At 42.2% G+C, this 26,030-nt stretch overlaps 1 protein-coding gene across 3 annotated transcripts in view; it reads right to left on the bottom strand.

Annotated features, from left to right (window-relative positions):
- Nucleotides 1–26,030, bottom strand: part of LOC126248634 (phosphonopyruvate decarboxylase-like) — a 102,455-nt gene that overhangs the window by 55,285 nt on the left and 21,140 nt on the right. For 2 of the 3 annotated variants that reach the window (XM_049949810.1, XM_049949812.1), the window contains exons 2-6: nucleotides 19,526–19,654; nucleotides 16,574–16,721; nucleotides 16,340–16,470; nucleotides 3,149–3,308; nucleotides 2,508–2,670 (exon numbers count right to left, since the gene is read on the bottom strand). In XM_049949810.1, the coding sequence (XP_049805767.1) occupies nucleotides 2,508–2,670; nucleotides 3,149–3,308; nucleotides 16,340–16,470; nucleotides 16,574–16,721; nucleotides 19,526–19,642 (719 nt within the window). In that variant the 5' untranslated portion in view covers nucleotides 19,643–19,654. Of the gene's footprint in view, nucleotides 1–2,507; nucleotides 2,671–3,148; nucleotides 3,309–16,339; nucleotides 16,471–16,573; nucleotides 16,722–19,525; nucleotides 19,655–22,226; nucleotides 22,305–26,030 lie in introns of those variants that run through there. The other variant, XM_049949811.1, reaches the window with a different exon arrangement.

Genomic DNA, 26,030 nt, shown 5'->3' with positions numbered 1-26,030 from the left:
CGGATAACGAGACTTTTGAAACCAGCCATGAAGTCTAACACTGGTTTTCTCAAGGATCTTGTGCCAAATGTGAATAACTGTTACGTGAATTATGTTCTATGTATAAAGCTATATGAGAATATGTCGCCATCTCAACTTTCATTATTTTGGAGCATCTGAGTTATGACTCTAACATTAATCTATCATGGTGGTTACACTGATGACAGTTCCGGTTCAGGCTTGTTATCATGAGGTGTTATGTGAGTATTCGAAACAAAAAGTTAATTGTTGGTTACTGTTAAATGAAATATAACTGAAAAATGAATGGCTATCAAAAACAACGGAACTGGTTTATGGAGGTAGTAAACATTATGTGAGATATTAATCATATGAAGTTATATGTTGCAGAGACATACAGGGTGTTACAAAAAGGTACGGCCAAACTTTCAGGAAACATTCCTCACACACAAATAAAGAAAAGATGTTATGTGGACATGTGTCCGGAAACGCTTAATTTCCATGTTAGAGCTCATTTTAGTTTCGTCAGTATGTACTGTACTTCCTCGATTCACCGCCAGTTGGTCCAATTGAAGGAAGGTAATGTTGCAATTGTGCAATCACGTCATAAACACAGATTTTCTGTGAACATTTGGGCAGGCATTGTTGGCGATGTCTTGATTGGGCCCTATGTTCTTCCACCCACGCTCAATGGAGCACGTTATCATGATTTCATACGGGATACTCTACCTGTGCTGCTAGAACATGTGCCTTTACAAGTACGACGCAACATGTGGTTCATGCACGATGGAGCTCCTGCACATTTCAGTCGAAGTGTTCGTACGCTTCTCAACAACAGATTCGGTGACCGATGGATTGGTAGAGTCGGACCAATTCCACGGCCTCCACGCTCTCCTGACGTCAACCCTCTTGACTTTCATTTATCGGGGCATTTGAAAGCTCTTGTCTACGCAACCCCGGTAGCAAATGTAGAGACTCTTCGTGCTCGTATTGTGGACGGCTGTGATACAATACGCCATTCTCCAGGGCTGCATCAGCGCATCAGGGATTCCATGCGACGGAGGGTGGATGCATGTATCCTCGCTAACGGAGGACATTTTGAACATATCCTGTAACAAAGTGTTTGAAGTCACGCTGGTACGTTCTGTTGCTGTGTGTTTCCATTCCATGATTAATGTGATTTGAAGAGAAGTAATAAAATGAGCTCTAACATGGAAAGTAAGCGTTTCCGGACACATGTCCACATAACATATTTTCTTTCTTTGTGTGTGCCGCGGTGGTCTAGCGGTTGTGGCGCTGCAGTCCGGAACCGCGGGACTGCTACGGTCGCAGGTTCGAATCCTGCCTCGGGCATGGGTGTGTGTGATGTCCTTAGGTTAGTTAGGTTTAAATAGTTCTAAGTTCTAGGGGACTTATGACCTAAGATGTTGAGTCCCATAGTGCTCAGAGCCATTTTTCTTTGTGTGTGAGGAATGTTTCCTGAAAGTTTGGCCGTACCTTTTTGTAACACCCTGTATAAAATCTCAAATCTATCTATGATAACGAATACAGGCCTGTATCTATGATAAGGAATACAGACCTGTATTCGTTATCATAGATAAAGTTGAGACTTAATATGTCTCTGGAACATACTGTATAATTTCATTTGTTTAATGTATGACCTACGTCTGGGGTACAGGTAGGATTATCCTCATTTCGTTCAATTCTAAGATGCTATTCTAATGTTGGAGATCCTTTACCGCATCTGCCTGATACCCTTGGGTACAGCCGGCCGGAGTTGCCGTGCGGTTCTAGGCGCTACAGTCTGGAACCGAGCGACCGCTCCGGTCGCAGGTTCGAATCCTGCCTCGGGCATGGATGTGTGTGATGTCCTTAGGTTAGTTAGGTTTAATTAGTTCTAAGTTCTAGGCGACTGATGACCTCAGAAGTTAAGTCGCATAGTGCTCAGAGCTATTTGAACCATTTGAATCTTGGGTACAAATTTTAATTCATTGCTTCAGCCTGTATTCATTATCACAACGTGAGACTATGCGACAATTAGGATGACATATTTCAGAGTTCAACGACTGATATGTGGTCTACGATATGAAATTTTTAGTCTTATTATCTCCAATGAGCATGTGTCATCCCTGCTGTACCCTGAATTAAGAAGGATACGAATAGATATACCTACATAGACCTACTCATGGACAGTACACTCTGGAAAATAGTTTCCGCAATTGATAAAAAACTACGTTTTCGGTACTGTGTGATTTCACCTAATACCAATGTTCACTTAATACTGCAAAGACGACGCACTTGTTAGCGAATCAAAAATAAATAAATAAATAAATACCATAGTAGCACTAAAATGGCTTGTGAAGTATTCTTTTCTGTGATGTATTTATAAAGAGAAAAGTGATGGAGAGTTAATGTTAACGACCTGTCCACAGCGAGGTTATTAGAAACGAAGTTCAGTTGGAGAAACATGCAAGCAGCCACGTACGCTCTCTTACACACAAAATACATACCTTGATGGCGTTATCTGTAGTTTACAAGGAAGAAATGTCTGCCTCCTGACGAGTAAAGCGTAAGGGCAACTGTTCGCTTCCATATACCGCTTGGCTTTATTCAAAGTTCTTTTAGCTCCCTCGATGTAATCGGGTAGTGTAGTGTATTCAATACCCACAGCCTCTGTAAAACATGATGAAGTAGCAAATAATTTCTTGTTACAGATGTCTATATGTTTATCTAATTATATAGTTGATGATGACCAAATAAACATTTATAAAAATTTTGCCCACTATTGACAATTTCGTGTTTACAGAAGACTGTACGTCTGCTAGTATCCAAATACGCAACGAGATACTTTCAGCGAATTCACAGAATTATTTATTACATTTGATAATTATGCTTTGCTGTGCTGGCGTATTTGTCACATACCTGCGACTAATCCAGAGAATATCCAGCATAATGCTTTTCTCCTAAAGAACTGTGTGGGATTTTCCTTATGGAAGACTTTCTTAGATCCCTTTCTGCATCACGGAGTAACATCTCCACGATTACGTTATGTGTGAATGCATCAGATCTGTGGGAAGTTTTCTGTTAAACAACCCTAAAATTCTAAGCCGCGTCCTACGTCGAGACGGAAGTTACGGTTGTCTCTACTTACCTAGTATCCTTGGTGTTATGTGTCCCTGCAGCAAATGCTGTGGCTCATCGCGCTTCCCAGGTTCACCACGCCAACCGATAAGCAGCAACATTGGTATGGAATACACTTCTCCAGATGCTAGAGATACTAGTGGGTTCACAGTATTGCCGAGTCCAGAGTTCTGTTGGAACAGGCAAGATGTGTATTGTGCTATTAGTTTACACGGTATTGCTGTAGAAAACAAGTGCTGTAGAACATGACATGCATTATCTGACCATACTCATAAGGCACTGGAAGCAGATTTAATTCTTCAGCTTTTCCAGGCGTTTATGAAGTCCATAAGTGTACTTGATGGCAACAATTTTGACAGTTGACGAAATATTGTGTATGTCTGGCATAACAGTCTAGCAATTCGCCTGAGAACTTATCCCAAATATTAGGATTCGATTATACAGTATATACACTATGTGATCAAAAGTACCCGGACACCACCAAAAACATACGTTTTTCATATTAGGTGCATCGTCCTGCCACCTACTGCCAGGTATTCCATATGAGCGGTCTCAGTAGTCATTAGACATCGTGAGAGAGCAGAATGGGGCGCTCCTCGGAACTCACGGATTTCGAACGTGGCAGGTGATTGGGTGTCGCTTGTGTTATACGTATGTACGCGAGATTTCCACACTCCTAAACATCCCTATGTCCACTGTTTCCGATGTGATAGTGAAGTGGAAACGTGAAGAGACACGTACAGCACAAAAGCGTATAGGCCGGCCTCGTCTGTCTGGCAGAGACCGCCGACAGTTGAAGAGGGTCGTAATGTGTAATAGGCAGACATCTATCCAGATCATCACAGAGGAATTCCAAACTGCATCAGCATCCACTGCAAGTACTATGACAGTTAGGCGGGAGGGAGAAAACTTGGATTTCAAGGTCGAGCAGCTGCTCATAAGCCACACATCACGCCGGTAAATGCCAAACGACGCCTCACTTCGTGTAAGGAGCGCAAACATTGGACGATTGAACACTGGAAAAACGTTGTGTGGAGTGACGAATCACGGTACCTAATGTGGTGATCCGATGGCAGGGTGTGGGAACGGCGAATGCCCGCTGAACGTCATATGCCAGCATGTGTATTGCTAACAGTAAAATTCGGTGGTGTTATGGTGTGATCGTGTTTTTCATGGATGTGTTGTTTTGCGTGGCACTATCACAGCACTGGCCTACACTGATGTTTTAACCACCTTCCTGCTTCCCACTGTCGAAGAGCAATTCGGGGATGGCGACTGCATCTTTCAACACGATCGAGCATCTGTTCATAACGCACGGCCTGTGGCGGAGTGGTTACACGACAATAACATCCCTGTTATGGACTGGCCTGCACAAAGTCCTGACCCGAACCCTACAGAACACCTTAGGGATGTTTTGGAACGTCGGTTTCGTGCCAGGCCTCACCGACCGACATCGATACCTCTCCTCAGTGCAGCACTCCCTAAAGAATGGGCTGCCATTCCCCAAGAAACCGTCCAGCATCTGATTGAGCATATGCCTAAAGGCTGAGGGTGGGCCAACACCATATTGAATTCCAGCATTACCAGTGGAGGGCGCCACGAGCTTGTAACTCATTTTCAGCCAGGTGTCCGGATACTTTTGATCACATAATGTACAATTAACTGTCTAAGAATTTCTAGCTATCCCGTATGCATATGGGAGAGGACTTCGCCCACAAATATTTGTCTGCTTATTCATTAGCGTGAAATGGTACATCACATTATTATCTAGTTTACCGTGACTCGCAATGAGAATTTAGTAACGTAAGTAGAGGAACATTTCCTTTATCTGAATCTACGGCTGTAAAATATTTATCGTGCTTAGCTAGCAAATGCTTAGAAAGAAACGTGTAGAGGGTGCTAGTTAGTCCTGTTGTACTCATCTGGTTAAGTAATTTTACAGTTACGATCATTTTTTTCGGATAAACTCTAATTATTTTTACTTCTAATTTTATTGAGCTCTTTCCCTTCCATCCTAAAGTAGGTTGTATTACACATATTGAGTTCCAGAAGTTATGTGATAGAGACTGTTTCAGACCTGAAATAATCTACAGATAATTATACACTGAGGTGACAAAAGTCATGGGATACCCTCTAATATCGTGCCGGAACTCCTTTTGCCCAGCTTAGTGCAGCACGTGGCATGGACTCAACAAGTTATTGGAAGTTCCCTGCAGAAATACTGAGCCATACTGTGTCTGTATTATTTCCGGTGCAGGATTTTGTGCACGAAGTGAACTCTCGACTATGTCCCATAAATGTTCGACGATATTCATTTCGGGTCATGTGGACGGCCAAAGCATTCGCCAGAATTGTCCAGAATGTTCTTCAAACCAATGGCGAACAACTGTAGCCCGATGACATGGCGCACTGTCATCCACAAAATTTTTGGGAACATGAAGTCCATGAACGGCTGTGAATAGTCTCCAGGTAGTCGAACATAACCATTTCCAGTCAATGATCGGTTCAGGTGGACCAGAGAACTCCGTCCATTCCATGTAAACCAGCCCACACCATTATGGAGCCACCACCAGCTTGCATAATGTTTTGTTGACAACTTAGATCCATGGCCTCGTGGGATCTGCGCCACACTCGAACCCTACCATCACCTCTTACCGACTGAAATTGGGATTCATCTGACTACGACACGGTTTTCCAATCGTCTAGAGTCCACCCGACATGGTCAAGAGCCCAGGAGAGGCGCTGCAGACGATATCGTGCTGTTAGCAAAGGAAATCGTGTCGACTGTCAGTTGCTCTAGCCCGTTAACGCCAAATTTCGCCGCACTGTCGTAACGGATGCCTTCGTCGTACGAGCCACATTGACTTCTGTGTTTATTTCATGCAGTGTTGCTTGTCTGTTAGCACTGACAACTCTATACAAACGCCGTTGCTCACGGTCGTAAAGTGAAGGCCGTCGGCCACTGCATTGTCCGTGGTGACAAGTAATACCTGACATTTAGTATTCTCGGCACACTATTGCCACTGTGGATCGCGGAATATTGAATTTTCTAACGATTTCTTAAACAGAATGTCCCATGTGTCTAGCTTCAACTACCATTCCGTATTCTGTTAATTCCTGTCGTGCGGCCATAATCACGTCGGAAACTTTTCACGTGAATTACCTGAGTGCAAATGACATTTTCTCCAATGCATTGCCCTTTTATACCTTGTGTATGCGAAACTACCGTCATCTGTATATTTTCATATCGTTATCCAATGACTTCTCACCTCAGTGTACTTTCGAATCTTAGAATACTAAAGCTTAATACACAAAAAATACTGAAAACAAAATTATATGTTACAATAATATGCTTAGATCATACATCTATCCTAGTGAGTCAACATTTGTACTGGCAGCTGCGTAAAGCGTTAGGCTGATTATTTTATTGAAGTTTCGCCAATGGAAACGGACAATTGCTAGCTTTTATATCTCTGCATAAATGCTTCATTCTTAATTTCTTTGCTTGTCTGTGTGCTCATGAGAGCTCGGCTTGCATGTAAGAATTTTGTTGCGTAGCTTCATGCTGGCGTGAGCGCAACTGTCGCCTGACTTACGCGCCAGGGAATACATCAGCCGAATAGAAACATGCCATTGTACGTGACTTGTGCAAAGTATTTAGTTTACTTTATTGCATACTGTCAGTTCTTTAGATTCTTTCACGTGTTTAATTACTCTTATCTAGCAACGACATTGGCTTGGGACTACGTCAGTTTTGCCAGGAGCGTCAAGAGTTGACCATGGTGCACAAACATCTAGAAATTGTGTTGATCGCAGTTGACAGGCGCAGGGATTCTTTCAGTCTTCGTGGCATCTCTAGTGTCTCGGATGTTACCCATGATTTCTGGCGCCACCACATCTATTGTTAGTGGGAACTGGAAGTATTACCACCGGTATATTCTAGCAAATCCATGTAATTTCCGCAATGATTCCGATGATGCGTTGTGGCACAGTCATATTATTTGATAAATATGCAAAACTTTTAAATATATTAGAAAGTACTAGACTGTCTACTACTTAACATTGATGCAAGCGTGCAGGTGCTGTTACTTGCGCTTCTACATCTACATCCACATTTATACTCCGCAAGCCACCCAACGGTGTTTGGCGGAGGGCACTTTACGTGCCACTGTCATTACCACCCTTTCCTGTTCCAGTCGCGTATGGTTCGCGGGAAGATACGTGATCTCCTCGAGAGGTATAAGTAGGGGGAAGCAATATATTCGATACCTCATCCAGAAACGCACCCTCTCGAAACCTGGCCGGCAAGCCACACCGCGATGCAGAGCGCCTCTCTTGCAGAGTCTGCCACTTGAGTTTGCTAAACATCTCCGTAACGCTATCACGCTTACCAAATAACCCTGTGACGAAACGCGCCGCTCTCTTTGGATCTTCTCTATCTCCTCTGTCAACCCGACCTGGTACGGATCCCACATTGGTGAGCAATACTCAAGTATAGGTCGAACGAGTGTTTTGAAAGCCACCTCTTTTGTTAATGGACTACATTTTCTAAGGACTCTCCCAATGAATCTCAACCTGGCACCCGCCTTACCAACAATTAATTTTAAATGACCATTCCACTTCAAATCGTTCCGTACTCATACTCCTACATATTTTACGGAAGTAACTGCTACCAGTGTTTGTTCCGCTATCACATATACAATAAACGATCCTTCTTTCTATGTATTCACAATACATTACATTTGTCCATGTTAAGGGTCAGTTGTCACTCTCGGCACCAAGTGCCTATCCTTTGCAGATCTTCCTGCATTTCGCTGCAATTTTCTATGCTGCAACTTCTCTGTATACTACAGCATCATCCGCGAAAAGCCGCGTGGAACTTCCGACACTATCTACTAGGTCATTTATGTATATTGTGAAAAGCAATGGTCCCATAACACTCCCCTGTGGCACGCCAGAGGTTAATTTAACGTCTGTAGACGTCTCTCCATTGAGAGCAACATACTGTGTTCTGTTTGCTAAAAACTTCCTGCAGCTCTTACCGTCACCGTAGCCCACGATAGCATCCTTGCGACAGCAGGTGAAGGTAACATTTCAGTATGATGTGGTGCGTCCTTTGCCGTTATTCTACGTACCTCTTCACTAATTACGTCACCACTGGCATCGCTCACCCTTCCATTTTCACTATGAGTGTCATGTGCTCGGAGTCTATTTTGCGATCGTCCTGAGACTTAAAAGTATTCGGTTTACTAGTACAAATGACATCCACTATGTTACTCAGAATGCGCAATCTCTAGTCATGTAACTATCATCTTTAATGGATATTTTTATACTGTCCCATGTATGTATTATTTTATCTGAGAGTGGAATAGTGCGCGGTCCGGACAACAATCCATTTCGGAATCACATATTGCTGCCTCTAGGTGCTGGACTCTGAAGAGATACTTAGGATAAGGGTCGTGCGCTTTATTTATTTGTTTAATCATTTAAGTGCTGCATTTCTAAAACAAAAATTACTATTTAAAAGACTCCAATAATTTAATACACATTTTGAGTTTGTTTTGTTTTTGTTCTATACTAAATCTTCATATACATTTACAAAATTTTTGTATTGCATGTGCTACATTTCTGCACTGTTGTAACCTCCACACGGGTCACGCAAAATCAGCAACTGGACAACGTCTTGAGATGGGTAACAACATGTACATTGTTCCGTAGCCCAGATCACTAACGCACGCCTGAGTGGAGGCTCTCGATTTGGAGGTAGCCAGTTCGAATCCTCGTGGTCGAAGAAATTTTCATCGTCACCATTTGTCCGGCAAGTTCTTGATCACCAAACTTTGTGTTAATGTCATGGATTAAATATCATACTTCTCTAAAGCGTCTCATGAAGTGATGGCATGTGATACTGTTGATGATGGTCTGTCGGTTGGGCACATCAACATCAGCGATCGTCTTGGTGCTATTAGAGGGGGTTTAGATTATCTGTGGGTACCAGGTTTAACTCTTTCCGTGCTCTGATTGTCCCACAACACAAACGTGACAACAAGCTATACACACACCCATTACAGTCACACATAACAGACACACTTAAGACCCAGCTCTTATAAATCGTGAGGATGGGGGCCATTGTGAGTGGCGAAAGAAAACGCTTTTTTCTTGATGTTTGACAAAATTAGATAATGCCGTGTATCCTTATTACACAAATCCGAGATTTTGGGCCAGTGTCTACTGCGGTCTACCTTGTCTATTGTTATGGTTATTGACGTTCAGTCCCCACTTGGTGGGTCAATAGCTTCCTTTCTTTAGTATCTGACAGTGATTCGGATTCTCCGCCAAGCCAGAGTATCGATTTAGAAGAAAAGTCGGAGATACTTAGGCATTGCAGCACGGTCGAGCTCGGTCCATGGAGGGTGCCACCACTGCGAACGTGTCACGTGGCCCCATATTCTCAGTTGGACTTCCAGTAAATACCATAACCCTGCTCTTGTTCCTCAATTGCTTGCTATTCTCTGTAGCCTTCGGTATGCATCATTGATAGTTGAGTGATTGATCTTCACTGTGTTTATGTTTACGATTACAATCCCTCCCAGGACTGCTTTGAGCACGCTTACGTCGGCTTTCGCTATCCTCCGGAGTTTGCTTCTGGCTGCCTGTTCACTTCGAGAACTTTGCCGACGCCGACTCTACAGAAACCGCCTTTTTGTTCCACTAGTCTCTGTGTCACCCTCGGTGTAGATGACCATAAACTCTGTTTTACCTATGCAGACTAGGATAGAAAAGTGGCGACGAGTACTTTTTCTCCATGCAACTATTCAGTGTGAAGAATGGGCCCTGAATTTCGAAAGTTGTGGCAGCAGCAATTACAGCTGCAACAACAACAACAACGGCAACAGCAAGAAAAGCTGCGGGAGTCCAACAGCAACAGCAGAAATTGCACGACTGCTAAACCAACAACAGATTGCACCTGCAGCGTCATCACCTTCCCTCAGCCACCTGCTTGCTTCGACAAGGCAAACGGGAACTGGAAGTTGTGTTTATGTCGTTTTGATCTTCACTGCAAGGCAAATCAAACAACTGGGTTTGAACGTCAAAGTGAACTTTTACTGTTTTCTAGCAATAAATTTACTACGTGGTGTAAAAACTACACCCACTCTCAGACAATTGCAGTTTGAGCTTTGATGATGTTTATGGTTTGCTGACTGACTATTATGCTTACCGAAGCCACGTAGAAGCAACTGGGTTAAGCAACGTAAACAAGCGTATGCAGCATGAGCTGCTGACTTACAAGGCTCAGTAAACAAGTTTAATTTTTCCTGCAAAATGTATGACGCGTCGTATGTAGAACTATTATTGCAGAAGTACTGGGAACGAAGATTACATTCGTGACTTCTGTGAACAGATGAATGTAAAACAAATCACCTCTACTACGTAAACAAATAATTATTTTAGAACTTTGTTTGGAAGTTAATATATTTCAGCAGTTTTGTTATGGAATCAAATTATTTTTTCTGTTACCGATAAGTAAGTCTTTTAAGAGTTTAAGAGTGATTTGAGAATTGTATCTTGTGTACATTAAATATATTTGTCGGCAAAATTACATGATTATGTACGTTTTTCCCTCCCTGTGCCATACTTCCCCACTATTCCCTATTGCCCTACAAGTGCAAGTTACTTTTTAAACTTTGTTTTCGGCGGTAATTATTTTAAATTTTGCTACGAGAAATGGAAATATTTATTGCAATATAGTTGCCTTTGATGATAAAGTATACTTGAGACCTAAGAAACAGTTCAATTTCGAGATAGAACAAACAGTAGATGAAACACTGAGACAGTACAAATGACGCCACGCCGTTGCCTTCATTCTGAATGTTTCCCAGTGGGGACCAGCTGCAGTATGCGCGGGCAGAATTTGGTCACATGTGGCACACGGTCTATAGATTCGTTCGTGGCTGATAATAAGACACCATCAGTTGCGTTAAGCACGTCGAATCGGATGCAGGTTCTACGCACGTGCAAACTTTCGATCGGATTACGTACATTTACAGAGGTGGACTGGTATATTTCGAGGAAGCTGGTGACTGCTTCCCTGGAGTCGGCGAACCCCGCTGCACGCCAGACAACACCCTGTCACCCTGCAGAGTAGCAGATGACACCCTGTTTCTGTTGCCACTTCATAGGCTGTAATTGGGAATTTGTATGGAAGTTATGCTGATTGGCTTCCTTGTAATCGGCAACCCTGATGCACTGCAGAAAACACCCTGCTGAATAACAGATGGCGGCATGTTTCTGTTGCTACATCATGTACTGTATTTGGGAATTCGTCAACGGTGTGTTCCTGATTGGTGTCCAACGTAAAACACAGAGCTTGGAGAGCTTGGTGCCTTGCCGCTAGGCAAGTGGGAAAGTGCATCCGCATTTGAGTACTGCATGGTAGACCTATAGCGGCTCTGTTAGTTAACAATGTCCACAGTTGCAGCCACGGCACTGTCTTATCAGCAAATAGTGAGTTGGAACCGAAGAACGAAATGAGAGGCTTGTGATCAGTGATCAGCTGAAATTTCATACCATAAAGATACAGAAATGCCGTGTGGCTGCGGCCTCCCTTCGGGTAGACCGTTCGCCTGGTGCAAGTCTTTCGAGTTGACGCCACTTCGGCGACTTGCGTGTCGCTGGGAATGAAATGAGGATGATAAGGAGAACACAACACACAGTCCCTGAGCGGAAAAAAAATCTCCGACCCAGCCGGGAATCGAACACGGGACGTTAAGTATGACATCCCGTCGCGCTGACCATTTTTTTAAAAATGTTTTTTTAAATTTCATTTTGCTCGTTTACGTTCGTTGCATCTGCTCGGGGCGGATGTCGGAAGACACCCGTTTCAGTTCGCAGTTGATCCATTCAGCTACCAGGGGCGAACAAAGATATACATGAAACTTCTTGACATCGTTTATGATAGCTTGCGAGTAATTTCGTTGGACCACATTTAATGCTTTAGACACAAATGCCGTAGACGTTTTTATGGGGCAGTACTGCACCAGTGCCGGAACCTGAGGCATAGGTGGCTAGCGTGAAGCATTAACCTGCATTGAACATTGCTAAGCAAGAGGCAGCTTTCTAAGTTGCAAGAGAGCCTTCTGACACGCCCTGACCACAAAAATTTAACTCTTTTTTATGTACTTGATTAATTAAGTAGGAAATATGACCTGTTTGGGATTAATTTCGCATAATAATTAACTTTGAATAAAGACGACTGCAGTTCCTTGAAATTCTTGGGAGCCAGTAAGTCACTATTGCGTCCACATGATTCTGTGTGGGCCTAAGCCCTTCTTTACTTAATATGTGTCGCAAGTATTTTACACTTGGCTCAGATAAGCTACACTTGTGAAGCTGACAATGCACACCATGGGCTTGAAGCTACGCAAACGACGTCAGTAGATGTTCCAGATGTTTCTCCCACGCGGACCTGGTAATTAATAAGTCATCTAAACAATTAATACAATTGAGGATACCTCGCATGAATTGCAAAATGACAGGATCTGCTGCAACCCCAAATGGTAATCTATTACAACGATACACGCCGAATGGCATATTACTCACTAAAAACTGTTTTGTCTTACCACCTACAGGTAACTGAAAATAGACATCAATGAGATCTGTTTTAGAATATTAATGCCCCTAGCCAATTTTGCTAACAATTCCTCTAGCCTAGGGAATTGAGTTCAGATCTATGTTAGCTTCACTATTAATAGCAAACTTAAAGTTGCCATAACTCATCCATTTGGCTTTTTTACTACAACCAAGGGTGTTGCCCATTGGCTGGACGATACTGAACAATCCCTTTAGTTCTGCTTTAACTTGATCGCACATACTGAAAGGCACTGTAAGTGCTCTACAAAACTTAGGCACTGATGCCTTTTTAAAGATACGTGAGCTTGAAACCCTGTTGCACAACCTAATGTAGGTTAAAACAGTTGCTTATACCGCGCACATAACGTATCAAGTACTTTCAATGGAATCATGGTTAAAACTAGATTCACTGGGTCTTGAATTTGGACACTAAAAAGCGCAAAATTGTTATCCAAGAGTTTATTATCGCAAGGGTTAGTTACCTAGATACATTTTTATACTCAGCTTGAACTATGATCTGACCCCGCAACGGGATCGACTGTCCATTGTCCATCAGCACTCTGCACTGAGGATACCGCTGTGCCGGCCGGGGTGGCCGAGCGGTTCTAGGCGCTGCAGTCTGGAACCGCGCGACCGCTACGGTCGCAGGTTGGAATCCTGCCTCGGGCATGGATGTATGTGATGTCATTAGGTTAGTTAGGTTTAAGTAGTTCTAAGTTCTAGGGGACTGATGACCCCAGAAGTTAAGTCCCATTGTGCTCAGAGCCATTTGAACCATTTGATACCGCTGTGGTGAGCTGATCCACCATATTTATCTACATTAATCAGAGACACGGTCGCATCTGTCTCCAACTGTAACTCCGCCGTTCGTTACTCCATTAATTTCCAGTAGCAGCATGAGCTTCTGCAGCCAGTCTGCTGCTGTTACTGGCACCGGCAATACAAGAGTGCAACACGCTGGCGGTGGCTGTCGTCGCCAGCTGGCCAAGGAAGACACTTTATAGATGCTCCTCTTTGCGGCATGTAAACCTGGTGATGTTACAGAACGAGCAGTGACATCGTTTATATGTTGGTGCTCAATCTGACACGATTTGGTTGCACTAACTTTTCTGGAAATCTTCGACAACGACGTGGAGGGTAGTTTTCTATGAGCTACCGCTTGGTTTGCTTCTATTTATGAACGTCTACCAATGACGAGGACGGTAGATCGCTAACTACTAAATTCGCATCACCGTACTACCGAACGATGGGTGCTCGATAGATCGGATAATAAAGTTGATTTGTCATTATCAGTTGATTATATAGCACAACGGTGGCAGCTACTATAAAGGAAGTCGACGCCAGTAGAATTGTTAAAAAAAGCTTGTGCTGAGCTGTTACTTACTGATCCTTGGCAATTTTTAGCGCATCGCTCAGGTATGGATCAGACGAAACAGCCACAAAAGTAAATGGTACCCAGAACTTTACTAATATCGCAAGACAGTTCCAAGGAGCAATGTGGTTGCTAGTCGTTGATACCCTTTCTATGTTTCCATATGTAGCACAGATGGCTACCACCATCCGTACACTATCCATCATATTTGCAATAAAGGGCACGTTACACCATGGTTTCGTTACACCCTGGTTTCCGACAATGACCCTCAGTTCATGGCATCTGCGTTGAAGAATTTCTGTAAACGCAACGATAATGAGCACCTGACTACTTCATGTTCTATCCAGCGTCGTATTCTGAAGCGGACTGAACGGTCACGTCCTTTAAATGCAGGTGCGCAAGATGATGGTGACAGTCGACTCCGGGGAAGCAAGCACCGGCCTCCTCGCATAATACTGGTCCACTCCTGTAAATGGACTGAATCATACTGAAATTTTACACGCACGCTGAACCTGCACCCTTTTATTCCTCATGCGCTCGGCTCAGTGAGCTCTCGACCCGTGGACACAGTCTTTTACCGCAAGTGCTCCAACGTATGGAGCGCACTTTGGGCCGGAACCCACGGTGGAGACAAAGCGTCTTCGTTCCCAGTAATGGGCGACAAATGTTTGAATTTACCACGGGCTAGGAGCAGATCGTCAGATATCGAAACCAGTTCCACCCGCAACGATACGTAGCGCCCACACCATTCTCAAACGGCCGGGCATGACTCACGCAATAACGGCCAGGAAAATCCTGGTCAACAGCTCGTCTGCCACAACCATAATCTCCACTCTCGCTTTAGGTGTAACAGTGTGTCGACAATGACTAGCAATAGGAGCCGGTAGAGGTGGAATCACTTTCGTACGCTAAGCCACTTGCGGCTCCCACCAACGTCAGAGACTCCATCACCAAGCAGTCGGCAGAGGTTGAGCGTACCCGGAATGAAACACCCATGGCGGTCGAACCATTATCTCTATATGGACTACGGCCGGCACCCGCTGCCCTCAGACAGGACCAAGCAATTCCAGAATCACCTCCGACATCCGATCTGGCTCGTCACGACGAGGACACGCTGCGGGAGCCGTTGGCGGGGATCCCAGCACCACTCCTTCTTCTCCTCAACGAAGTCAAGACAGTCCTGGCCATTTCCGGCCCAAATAGCTGATTAAAGGTGTGTGTGTGTGTGGGGGGGGGGGGAGTGGTTTAGTATCCGACAGCGATTCGGATTTCCCCGCCCACCCTGAGTATCGATTTGGAGGAAAAGTCAGAGATAATCAGGCTTCGTAGCACAGTCCCAGCTCGCTACCAAGGAGGGCGCCGCCACCGCGAGTATGTCACGTAGTCCCGTACGCTGACGAGAAAATAATGTCGCGGCCGGCCTCACACTTGGTCCCTCAATTCCTCGTTATTCTCTGAAGCCTTCGGTACGTGCCATTGATAGCAAGGTGACTGACCTTGCCAATGTTTACGTTTTCGATTCGAATCGCTCCCCGCTGTTTTGCGCACGCTTACGATGACTTATCCTACTTTCTAGATTTTACTTCCGGTTAGCCGCTATCGACCACAGGAACCGCCTGTTGTGTCCACTGCTCTTCACATCGCTGTCAGTGTTAGATATCATAAACTGTGTTCTACCTACTCAGAGTAGAATAGGAAATTTCTATCTCAGAAGAGTTTGAACAGGTCATAAACGCATCTTCTGCTCACGTTCTCGGCAGTACCAATATCACATGCGTACCTTTTACTGTTTTTTCTAAAGACGTAACGGAACTTAAAATTTAATCTTTGTTTCTACATGAATCTTCACACTTAGTGTTTTTGACCTAGTACCAGCGGACAAGCCTGCTTCAGCTTATTGTGTTCACTGACAACTAGCGCTTCTACTTACACGCAGTGCACGCACTCATTTCTAACACGCCTTTCAATTTAGATATTATTCCTTTAACCGAGCTGTTTAGACGTTCCTGGGGGCTTTTATTCAATATAGCCATAAACCGGTCAACTTTTTATTTTGACGGCTTGTACAGTGCATAGACACGTACTTGATAGTGTTTTCATTGATTATGGATTTCATGTACTATCCTATGGTTAAAAAAAAAATGTTAAGTTTTGTTAGTCTCAGTTAACAAAGATGATACTGAGTGAATCACTACAAACCTGTAAGTAGACAAGACTGGCTTTACCAGTGGCCAGATGGTATCCGGACGCTATGCTAATCGCGTTGCCTTCATTTGCTGCAATGACGTGCTTCTCTGGCGCCACACGGTTCGATACGAATGCACAAAAATCTGTCAAGGGAAGCCACTAAAAATTAATGAAATGCAGATATGACAGACAATTATTATGTGTTAAGAAAATATTAAGATTTTCTGCCATTTTATTGTGACTTGCCTTTGAGGAGTGAATCTGGAACGCCGCAGAAAAAATCGATGCCAATACCTCTGACAGCGTCGTAGAACTCTGAAGGATGCAAGAAATCTCGTACTAGTTCAGTCAACTGTCCTACTTCAACATTTCGTCTAGTTTGCTCGTTAACTTGCTGAAATAAATGAAACATACGATATTATACATTACTGAACAGCAATATCTTGTAGCTATTGTATACACGTTTTACTATGCTATTTAGTTACTGGGAATTACATAGACTGGCGTCAGTTAGATTTTAGATCTGCAAGCGACGACGAGATCGTTAGTCACAGCGAGAGGAGGATGGGAGTTTGAGTTTGGCTTCTCGTAGACATCGATCTTATTAAAGCGGGACCTCTAACTGAGATGGGGAAGCATAGCAGGAGCAGTTGGCCGTGTGCATATTGAGTCAACCACACAAACATTTGCAAGGCGAAATTACAGACGTTCCAGCTCAGTTTTATCAAGGTTAGAGAAAGAAATGAGCCACTGGTGTATTGGAAAAATCACAGCAGCAGCAGTCTAGGTTGATTTTTAGGCAATACAGGAAATATTAATACTCATTACTCTATAAATACTGGATACTGAAAAATAGGAATGATAATTATATCTGTCTCAAAAGACTTCTACAAATGAATACGAAATTATTGTTTGTTTTCATTAATTATACACGTTCATGAAACTTCACTGGCCCAAATATGTAGCAGTCTACCTACTGACTAGAATATTCTCAATCAATCCAACTATCTCCCTGACAGGTATAACTTTCTCGTGAATTTGTGCAGGCTTCCGTCAGGAGATTCTCCAGTTTAGATCAGAATAATATATTCGACAACAAGACGCAACTTTTAATTATTGTTTTCAAACGATTGTCTTGGTGTTCGCAGTTTTTCCTGTAGGGCTACTGAGAATACTTCCGATGATATGGAAGCTAATTTCCCGACTCCTCATCCGATTAAAATTTTCCCGTTGTCTTGGTGAAAAGTAATGGAAGTACTAAAATTGACGTATAATTCCTCGGTGCTTTGAGATGGACTGAATCAATGTCTTGCTTTTCTCAAAATTTACAAGTCCCAAAGAAAGTGGTCATTCACACTTTGTTCTCCATTCTATAGTTCTCTTCAAGGTTTGCGTATAGACTATTGTGATACATTCACTTCTAAAGCCATCTTCTTCCTTTGACTGATTAAAATCTAATGTTTTGTTTTCTATGGAGTAAGTTATAGATGCAGTGAATATCCTATACATTACGGATGGGATGCTAATAGTATAATAGTTATTATGTCTAGTCAATCTGATTTTTTGTGAAATATAATAATTACAGAATTTTCCGGTTTTGGGGAATTGCCCTCCCACTGGAGATATTGTGTGAAAGATTTTGCAAATTCCCTTTGCTCAGTTTTCGTCCAGCTTTAACCATTTCTTCTGAATCACAATCATCTGCAGGTACCTCTCTTTCTTTGATATTTCTAAAGGCTGGCATTACTTCCGGAATGTCATTATTTTCATCAAGAAGTATCTGTGCTCCTTATTCATCTCCTGAACTATATAAACAGCTTCGAATTACCGTAAAACTTCCACCTTATTATTAGTTAATGTGCTGCCTGTCATCAGAACTTTTCAGTAGTGGTGTACGCTGAAGATAAGTTTCTGTTTTGCCTTTTTTACATTCTTCTTGTTTTCAGTTGTTTCTGTGAACATATTTTCATGATTTCTTCTCACATTCTACTGAAGACATTTCCAAATAGTTCTGTTTTTATTTTGCTTATTCTACCATTACTGTTATCGTTTGCTTGAAACTTTGATCTTCGCTTTAATAGCTGCTCTGCCCCATTTCAGATGTTCCTTTCTTTTGCTGCCTTCGTACGTGCAACGTTTTTCGCTGTTTGCGGAAGCAATTTTATTAAATAATTTCCGCTTTCGTCAATGTCTGTAACATCTTCATTTTTTTAAGATGCTGCACTTGTTATTTACTTTAATGTAGTCTACTACTCTATTTTTAAATAAATTCTCATTATATACACTTTCCGCCTGTGAGTCTGTTTCTTTCTAGTTTTGCACGTTTTCTACTCTACATCCCACTAGTCCCCAATCACTAGAAATTCTTGAGTGGTTTAGGACAGTAACATATACATTTTCAGCAATGTCTTTGCTGTTCATTAGAATAGAGTCCCATTTTTAGTTTCATTAATCCTAGACAAATCCATTTTATATTTGTATTTCTTCTATAAGTATTCAATAAGGGTGAACATGTTATTCTTGTCGGTAAATTATACTAATGTATCTCTGCTGTTTCTGGTGCCATTCCACAAGTTTCCCACTGAATAACTGTTCTGTAGTTTTTGCCCTCCTTTCGCATTAAGTAATTGTTGATAGATTGTGCATAATATTAAAACATTTACAGTGTCATTATATATATATATATATATATGGTCTCAGCGTATCACAGCGGCGTAAGATATCATCTTGATGAAATAGCCTCTATAAACATGCTCTACAGAAGTGACCTCTTTCAAAAGGTGAGTAATGTGTATTGAAATATAAGTATAGTCTGGAAGATGAGGACTGGACTTTAAACTAAGGATATCACAGCGAAATAAAAATCAGTATATAAATAGCTGCTAACATTCTTAGTTTTTGATCTCATTTCATAATTAAAAGTACCTGACACAGACATGGTCATGCAAAATATTGTTGATTAAGATTAATGTATTGTACATATTTCTTTGGAAGAGTTTTATTTTCCGTTGTGAGCATCATATTACATTGAGAAACGGATTCAGTATTAATTTTGTGATATGAGAATCTTGTATAAAGAAGAATAAAATGTGTTTTTCTATACTAAATATTTCTAGGCCTGGACTTAACCAACTGTTACATATTTTATCAGTTTGTACATACTATGTTTACAGAGGAGAATTATCTCACTCTTCTTACCAAATCCTGAGTGGTTGTATCAGTTTTTAAAGCCGATGAAGTACTGAAACATTTGACTTCTAATTGGTTCAGGAGTTTGGATGTCACGGGGAGTACACATTTCCTTAATGCACTCATTGTTGTTGAGATCTGAAACAATAGGAAACCTAATATTACATACAATGTGGTGGAACTTGTTTTCGATCAAACAGAATTTCATCAAGATAAGTTAAATTAAAATGAAGTTCATTTCTATTTTACCCAGACATTACTATGGCAATGGGAAGTTATTTTCAAGTCTTACATAAATTATGGTATCTGCGTATCACAGCGGCGTAAGATATCACCTTGATGAAATGGCCTCTATAAACATGCTGTACAGAGAGCATAACTTTAACATAGTAAAGTTTAGCTGTCGGCAGTGAAATGGTTTCCGCTAAGCATAAGTTCTGATCTTATAAAGATGGATGGTGGCAGGTTAGTGGAGAAGGCCATTTCTTTGACTAACTACAATGTTCCATGAAAATCTCATGGACGTACTGCAACCACATATACTTATAAACTGTTGATGTAAGAGTGTTAAAATCTTTTAGTTATGAATATCACGTAGCATTTTCAGTTACAACTCTGCACATTGGCTGATATTACACATCCACACAGAACATTTCGATTTGAACCCGAGCGATAGCCGTCATTGCACCTGTATAAAACAACAAGCCATGTGGGGTTAAACTTGAGTGACTATTAAAGTATTTGTTCGAAAACGATAAACTGCACATCGTAATCAGTCAAAATTTAATGTTCTAATTTTTAAAAACGTTTCGACACTTATCTTCAAGTACATGTCTTCTAAAACCGCCATCTGGCGAACAATAAGTTAGATGAACCCGCAACCCGTATATTGTTGAAGACATCTACGTGATATTAGGTAGTAAGCCCCAAATCTCGATGTACAAAATTAACACATTAAATTGTGAGTGGTTGTGAAATTTTGTAAAAAGATCTCGGTCCAACGAAAAACGCCTTTGTTTTATGATAACCAACCCAATCCGTGTATCACATCCCTGACAACCTCTCCCCTACTTCGCGATGATACAAAACAAGCTGCCCTTCTTTGAACTTTTTCGATGTCCTCCGTCATTTCTATCTGGCAAGGATCCTATACTGCACAGTAGTACTTTGGCAGAGTACGGACAAACGTAGTGTGCGCAGTCTCATTAGTAGACCTGTTGCATCTTCTAAGTATTCGAGTGTTCTGGCAATAAAACGCAGTACTTGTTAATATGAAGATAAATTCAAGCATTAGGAAATCTTTTTTGAAGATACTTGCATGAAGTGTAGCCATGTACGGAAGTGAAACAAGCACGATAAACAGTTTAGACCACAAGAGAATAGAACCTTTTGAAATGTGGCGATACAGAAGAATGCTGAAGAATAAATAGGTAGGTAGCGTAAGTAATTAGGAGGTACGAGGAGGTAGTGAATCGAAATGGGAAAACATTATTGTGTCAGAACTTGACTTAAGGAAGGGTTAGAATGATACAAAACATTCTGAGGCATCAAGGAATCGTTAATTTGGTATTGGAGGGAAATGAGGGGGCAAAAATTGTCGAGGAAGACCAAGGGATGGGTACATTAAACAGCTTCGAATGGATGTGGATTGCATTTGTTGCTCGGGAAATGATAGAGTAACGTGAAGATCTGCATCAAACCAGTCTTCGGACAACAACAACATCACTGGTATTTACCCACTTTAGAATTTTGTGCTTTCGGGTACTTGTTTCACGAAATACGCTGGACACAAATTTTCTTAATGAGACAATGAACACGGATTCAGAAGGCATTGCTCATAAGAGGCACAATTCACATCCGCAACAAATTTAATTATAGCAGTAATGGATGAAGGTACTCAAGTCCATGATTATGTGGAAATTATTTCATTCACCATTATACTGTAACAACGTAAATAAAATATCTGACAGTGACATAGTTCTGAATACACTCGCAATGTACTGAGAAGAGGAAAGCAGTGCGTCATTCTGAGCCGAGGGTCATTAACACAGATAAGGCTGACCTCGGACATCCCGCTACGTACTGAGGGACGTTCGCTATTAGACATGATGTAATATTTATGACTTAACCCGTAGCATTATCTTTAGTATAATATCGCTGATGAATCGCTTATTTACAAACATTTAATTCGGACTCCATAAGATTCCCTGAGGGCCGGAACTTAGCATCATAAGACTTAATTGAGATAAAAAGTTTGTGACTCCTTTACGGAAACTTATTCTCACTGAACGTTGGAAATGTGTAATGATTATTGTTTACGTTGAAGGTGGTGTCCTATATGCCATGAACGCCTGTAGTATTTCCGAACTAGTTCTGGTTATCAACATTAGACATCCAACGATGGGCAATGCTACGCAAACGAGCGTGTAATTAACAATATGCTTTTATCTGTAGTATTCGCGATAGAAATATGGTCCCTGAAATTGTTGTGCTCGCTAAACAAGTAAACAGTACTGATGCACCCTTAAAAATGAAATAGATTTCTTGTTTGTATTCAAACGAAACACTGGAAGTATTATTCGCTTCATGTTTGTAGCACAATTTCACTAGCAAGGCCATGTTTTATATTACTCTTGCTATTTCATTGTTTGTTGAGGACAACCGTTTCAAACTGGTGTGTTACAACTGCAATGCTGAAGCATTCACTCACCTTCTGTTGTCCTTACCGATCCTGTTTGTAATTCACTGAACTCTTCGCACTGCTGCTGCGTGTTACGCGCTCATTTGTTTCGCCATCTTGTTTGCGCGCGTCGAGTGCAGAATTCAAACCTTTTATCGTGCGTCACGACTTGCTGTTTATTGAACGTATGTGTGTGTGTGTGTATGTGTGTGTGTGTGTGTGATGAAGGACTTTAGATCGTGGCTGTGTATGAACATTCATATATTCGTTGTTCATTTTTCGCGTTTTGCTTGAAATGCGGAATGAGTAGGTGTAGAGAAGGAAGAGAGCAAAAGTGGGTTTAACGTCCCGTCAACATTAAGGCCAGTAGAGACGGTGCACAAGCTCGGAATGTTTCAAGGATGCGGAAGGAAATCGCCTGTGCCCTTTCAAAAGAATCCTCTCGGTATTTGTCTGGAGCGATTTAGGAAAATCACGGAGGACCTCAATTTGAATGACTGGACACGGATTTGAACCATCGTCCTTCTGAATGCGGCTCCATTGTCTCCCTCTAGCTTAGTGATTAACATGATTGCATGATGGACTCTCTTGCCACTGTCAGGGCATCCTAATTTAGGTATCAAGTGATTTCGCTGCATCACTTGATCTTAAGAAAAGACCATGAGCAATTTTCTCTTTCATTCTTATCCTTTATAAGCTTACGCTCTGTCTTTAATGATGATAAGGCGCTAGATTCGAAACTTGCCTTTTCGAGCGTTGAACTGGCTTTCATTTGAGGGTGGTTTTTTTTTTTTTTTTTTTTTGTGTAATTGCAGGCCTTTGTAGCCGAGCGGTTCTAGGCGCTTCAGTCCGGAACCGTGCTGCTGCTACGGTCGCAGGTTCGAATCCTACCTCGGGCATGGATGTCTGTGATGTACTTAAGTTAGTTAGGTTTAATTAGTTATAAGTCTAGGGGACTGATGACCTCAGATGTTAAGTTCCATAGTGCTTAGAGCCATTTGAACCGCTTTTTTTGCAATTGTTTCTGATACTATTAGCTTTCTTCTGTTGTCATTAAATGATCCTGGCTGTGCATCGGTATATGGAACAACTGAAAAAGCTGGAAATCTGGAAGCCATTTCATATATTTATGGGCTGGCTATTGTGGGCTATAAAATAATTTACCAGTATGAAGCACATGGTTTTAGTCTTCAGTGTTCTGTGGCCAGGTAAAGGCGACGTTCTGGTTTTCACAGTCAGGCAAAGAGAGAGAGAGAGAGAGAGAGAGAGAGAGAGAGAGGAGAAATAAAACATTCAAACCAAAACGTTCTGTGGCCAGGTAAAGGCGACGTTCTGGTTTTCACAGTCAGGCAAAGAGAGAGAGAGAGAGAGAGAGAGAGAGAGAGAGAGAGAGAGGAGAAATAAAACATTCAAACCAAAACACACAGCCACACAGAAAATACGATACTCTATTGCAGTGGCTGTGTTATTCACCTCCACCCTCCGGGTGTGGCTGGCTGCACTCCGGCACCACTGCCCTCCCGCCACTGCAATCTGCCAATAACAAAGATATTGTATTCGAGGTAGAGGACAAAAAGAGAGTTCTGTGTACGTGTCCTTGCAAAGTATAAGCAAGGTACTCGACATGACCATGTGGCTGGCGAATGGCCAACCAAGCACCGACGGGTGCGCGCTAGGCAAGCAAATAGTGAACTGTATCAACGAGGCCTTGCATAGGGGTAAGCTTACGCGTAAGTTGAAGTTATTTTGCAACATCCATGGTTTTAGAGATATGTAAATGGTATCATAGATAAATGAGTGGAGAAACTTATTGGTCTAACACGGTCAGTCACTTTCTTTCCTTGTGAAAAATATCTAAGACCTAGATTTGTTTATATGATGGTTGATAAACTCACGAAGAATACTTGCTACTTTTTGTCTTCTTTAGACCACTTGTTTCATCCAGTTTTATATTCATAGGGGTTATTTCAGATTCTAAACGTAAATAAGTAACATAAAGTTGGATGGGAGAGACGAAAATGCAACACAATCGTAAGAGTTTTGTATACAGATAAATGCTGACGTCATTATATCAATTAAACCATGAACTAATGTTACCTGTTGAGAAGGTGGATTTACTGTTTTTTAAGTGCGATAGAACATGGATACGCGGGTTATTTGGGTTTGATGCTATGTTTACTCGTATGTGAACGTCATATATTTTATCCCTTGTGAATATGTAAGAATAAAATGATTTATGGTGACTAACAAGTTTTGAGGCATCATTTCTCGTGTAATCTGATAAAATACCCTGTGCAAACCTTTTATACTGAAGATTTAGTGAGTATTTTATGATTTATGAATTTCTGGGTGTAGACACTTCTTTCAAACAATAGTGATTGATGGATTGCATGTATAACGTAATGCCTATTGGGATCTAATCTGTCTGGAACTATCCTACAAATAGAGTTTGTTGTGAATGTCCATCATTATCTGAAATTCAGAGCATCATACACACATCAAAAAAGTTTTGCATCACCCCAGTTCCCAGAACTCCTGAAGATAGACGTTTACTGTGGATATTGTATCACAGACACAGTCCCTTTGACTGTTCAGAGGTGTCATTAAATCCGCCCAAAGATGTAAACAACCATACATGAGCAGCGCCTATTAGACGGAGGGGTCCGACAGCAGGTCAGTTCCAGTCATTCCACCAGGAAGGAGGTACACGGCTCGTGTTGTCTGTAGTTCAACCATGCGTAGACGGTCAATACCGCGGTTTGATCGCGTCCGCATTGTTACTTTGTGCCAGGAAGGGCTCTCAACAAGGGAAGTATCCAGTCGTCTCGGAGTGAACAAATGCGATGTTGTTCGGATCATGGAGGAGATACATAGAGGGAGGAACTGTCGATGACATGCCTTACTCACGCCGTCCAAGGGCTACTACTGCAGTGGATGACCGTTACTTACGGATTATGGCTCGGAGGAACCGTGACAGCAACGTCACCATGTTGAATAATGCTTTTCGTGCAGCCACAGGACGTCGTGTTACGACTCAAATTGTGCGCATTAGGTTGCATGATGCGCAACTTGACTCCCGACGTCCATGGCGAGGTCCGTCTTTGCAACCACGACACCATGTAGCGCGGTACAGATGGGCCCAACAACACGCCGAATGGACCGCTCAGGATTGGCATCACGTTCTCTCCACCGATGAGTGTCGCATATGCTTTCAACTAGAAAATCGTCAGAGACGTGTTTGGAAGCAATCTGGTGAGGGTGAACGCCTTAGACACACTGTCCAGTGAGTGCAGCAAGGTGGAGTTTCCCTGCTGTTTTGGGGTGGCATTATATGGAACCGACGTACGCCACTGGTGGTCATGGAAGGTGTCGTAACGACTGTGCGATACGTGAATGCCATCCTCCGACCGATAGTGCAACCATACCAGCAGCATATTAGCGAGGCATTTGTCTTCATGGACGACAATTCGCGCCCCCATCGTGCACATCTTGTGAATGACTTCCTTCAGGATAACGGCTCACTCGACTAGAGTGGCCAGGATGTTCCCCAGACATGTACCCTATCGAACATGCCTGGGATAGATTGAAAATGGCTGTTTATGAACGATATGACCCACCAACCACTCTGAGGGATCTACGCCGAATCGCCGTTGAGGAGTGCCTTGATGAACTTGTGAATAGTATGCCACTAGGAATACAGGCACGCATCAATGCAAGAGGACGTGGTATTGGGTATCAGAGGTACCAGTGTGTACAGCAATCTGGACAACCACCTCTGAAGGTCTCGCTATATGGTGGTGCAACATGCAATGTGTGGTTTTCATGAGCAGTAAA

This window comes from Schistocerca nitens, chromosome 3 (assembly GCF_023898315.1).
Source record: "Schistocerca nitens isolate TAMUIC-IGC-003100 chromosome 3, iqSchNite1.1, whole genome shotgun sequence".
Taxonomy (NCBI): domain Eukaryota; kingdom Metazoa; phylum Arthropoda; class Insecta; order Orthoptera; family Acrididae; genus Schistocerca; species Schistocerca nitens.
The sequence above is the reverse complement of the archived record's forward strand: the minus strand, read 5'-3'. Positions and strand labels throughout refer to the sequence as shown.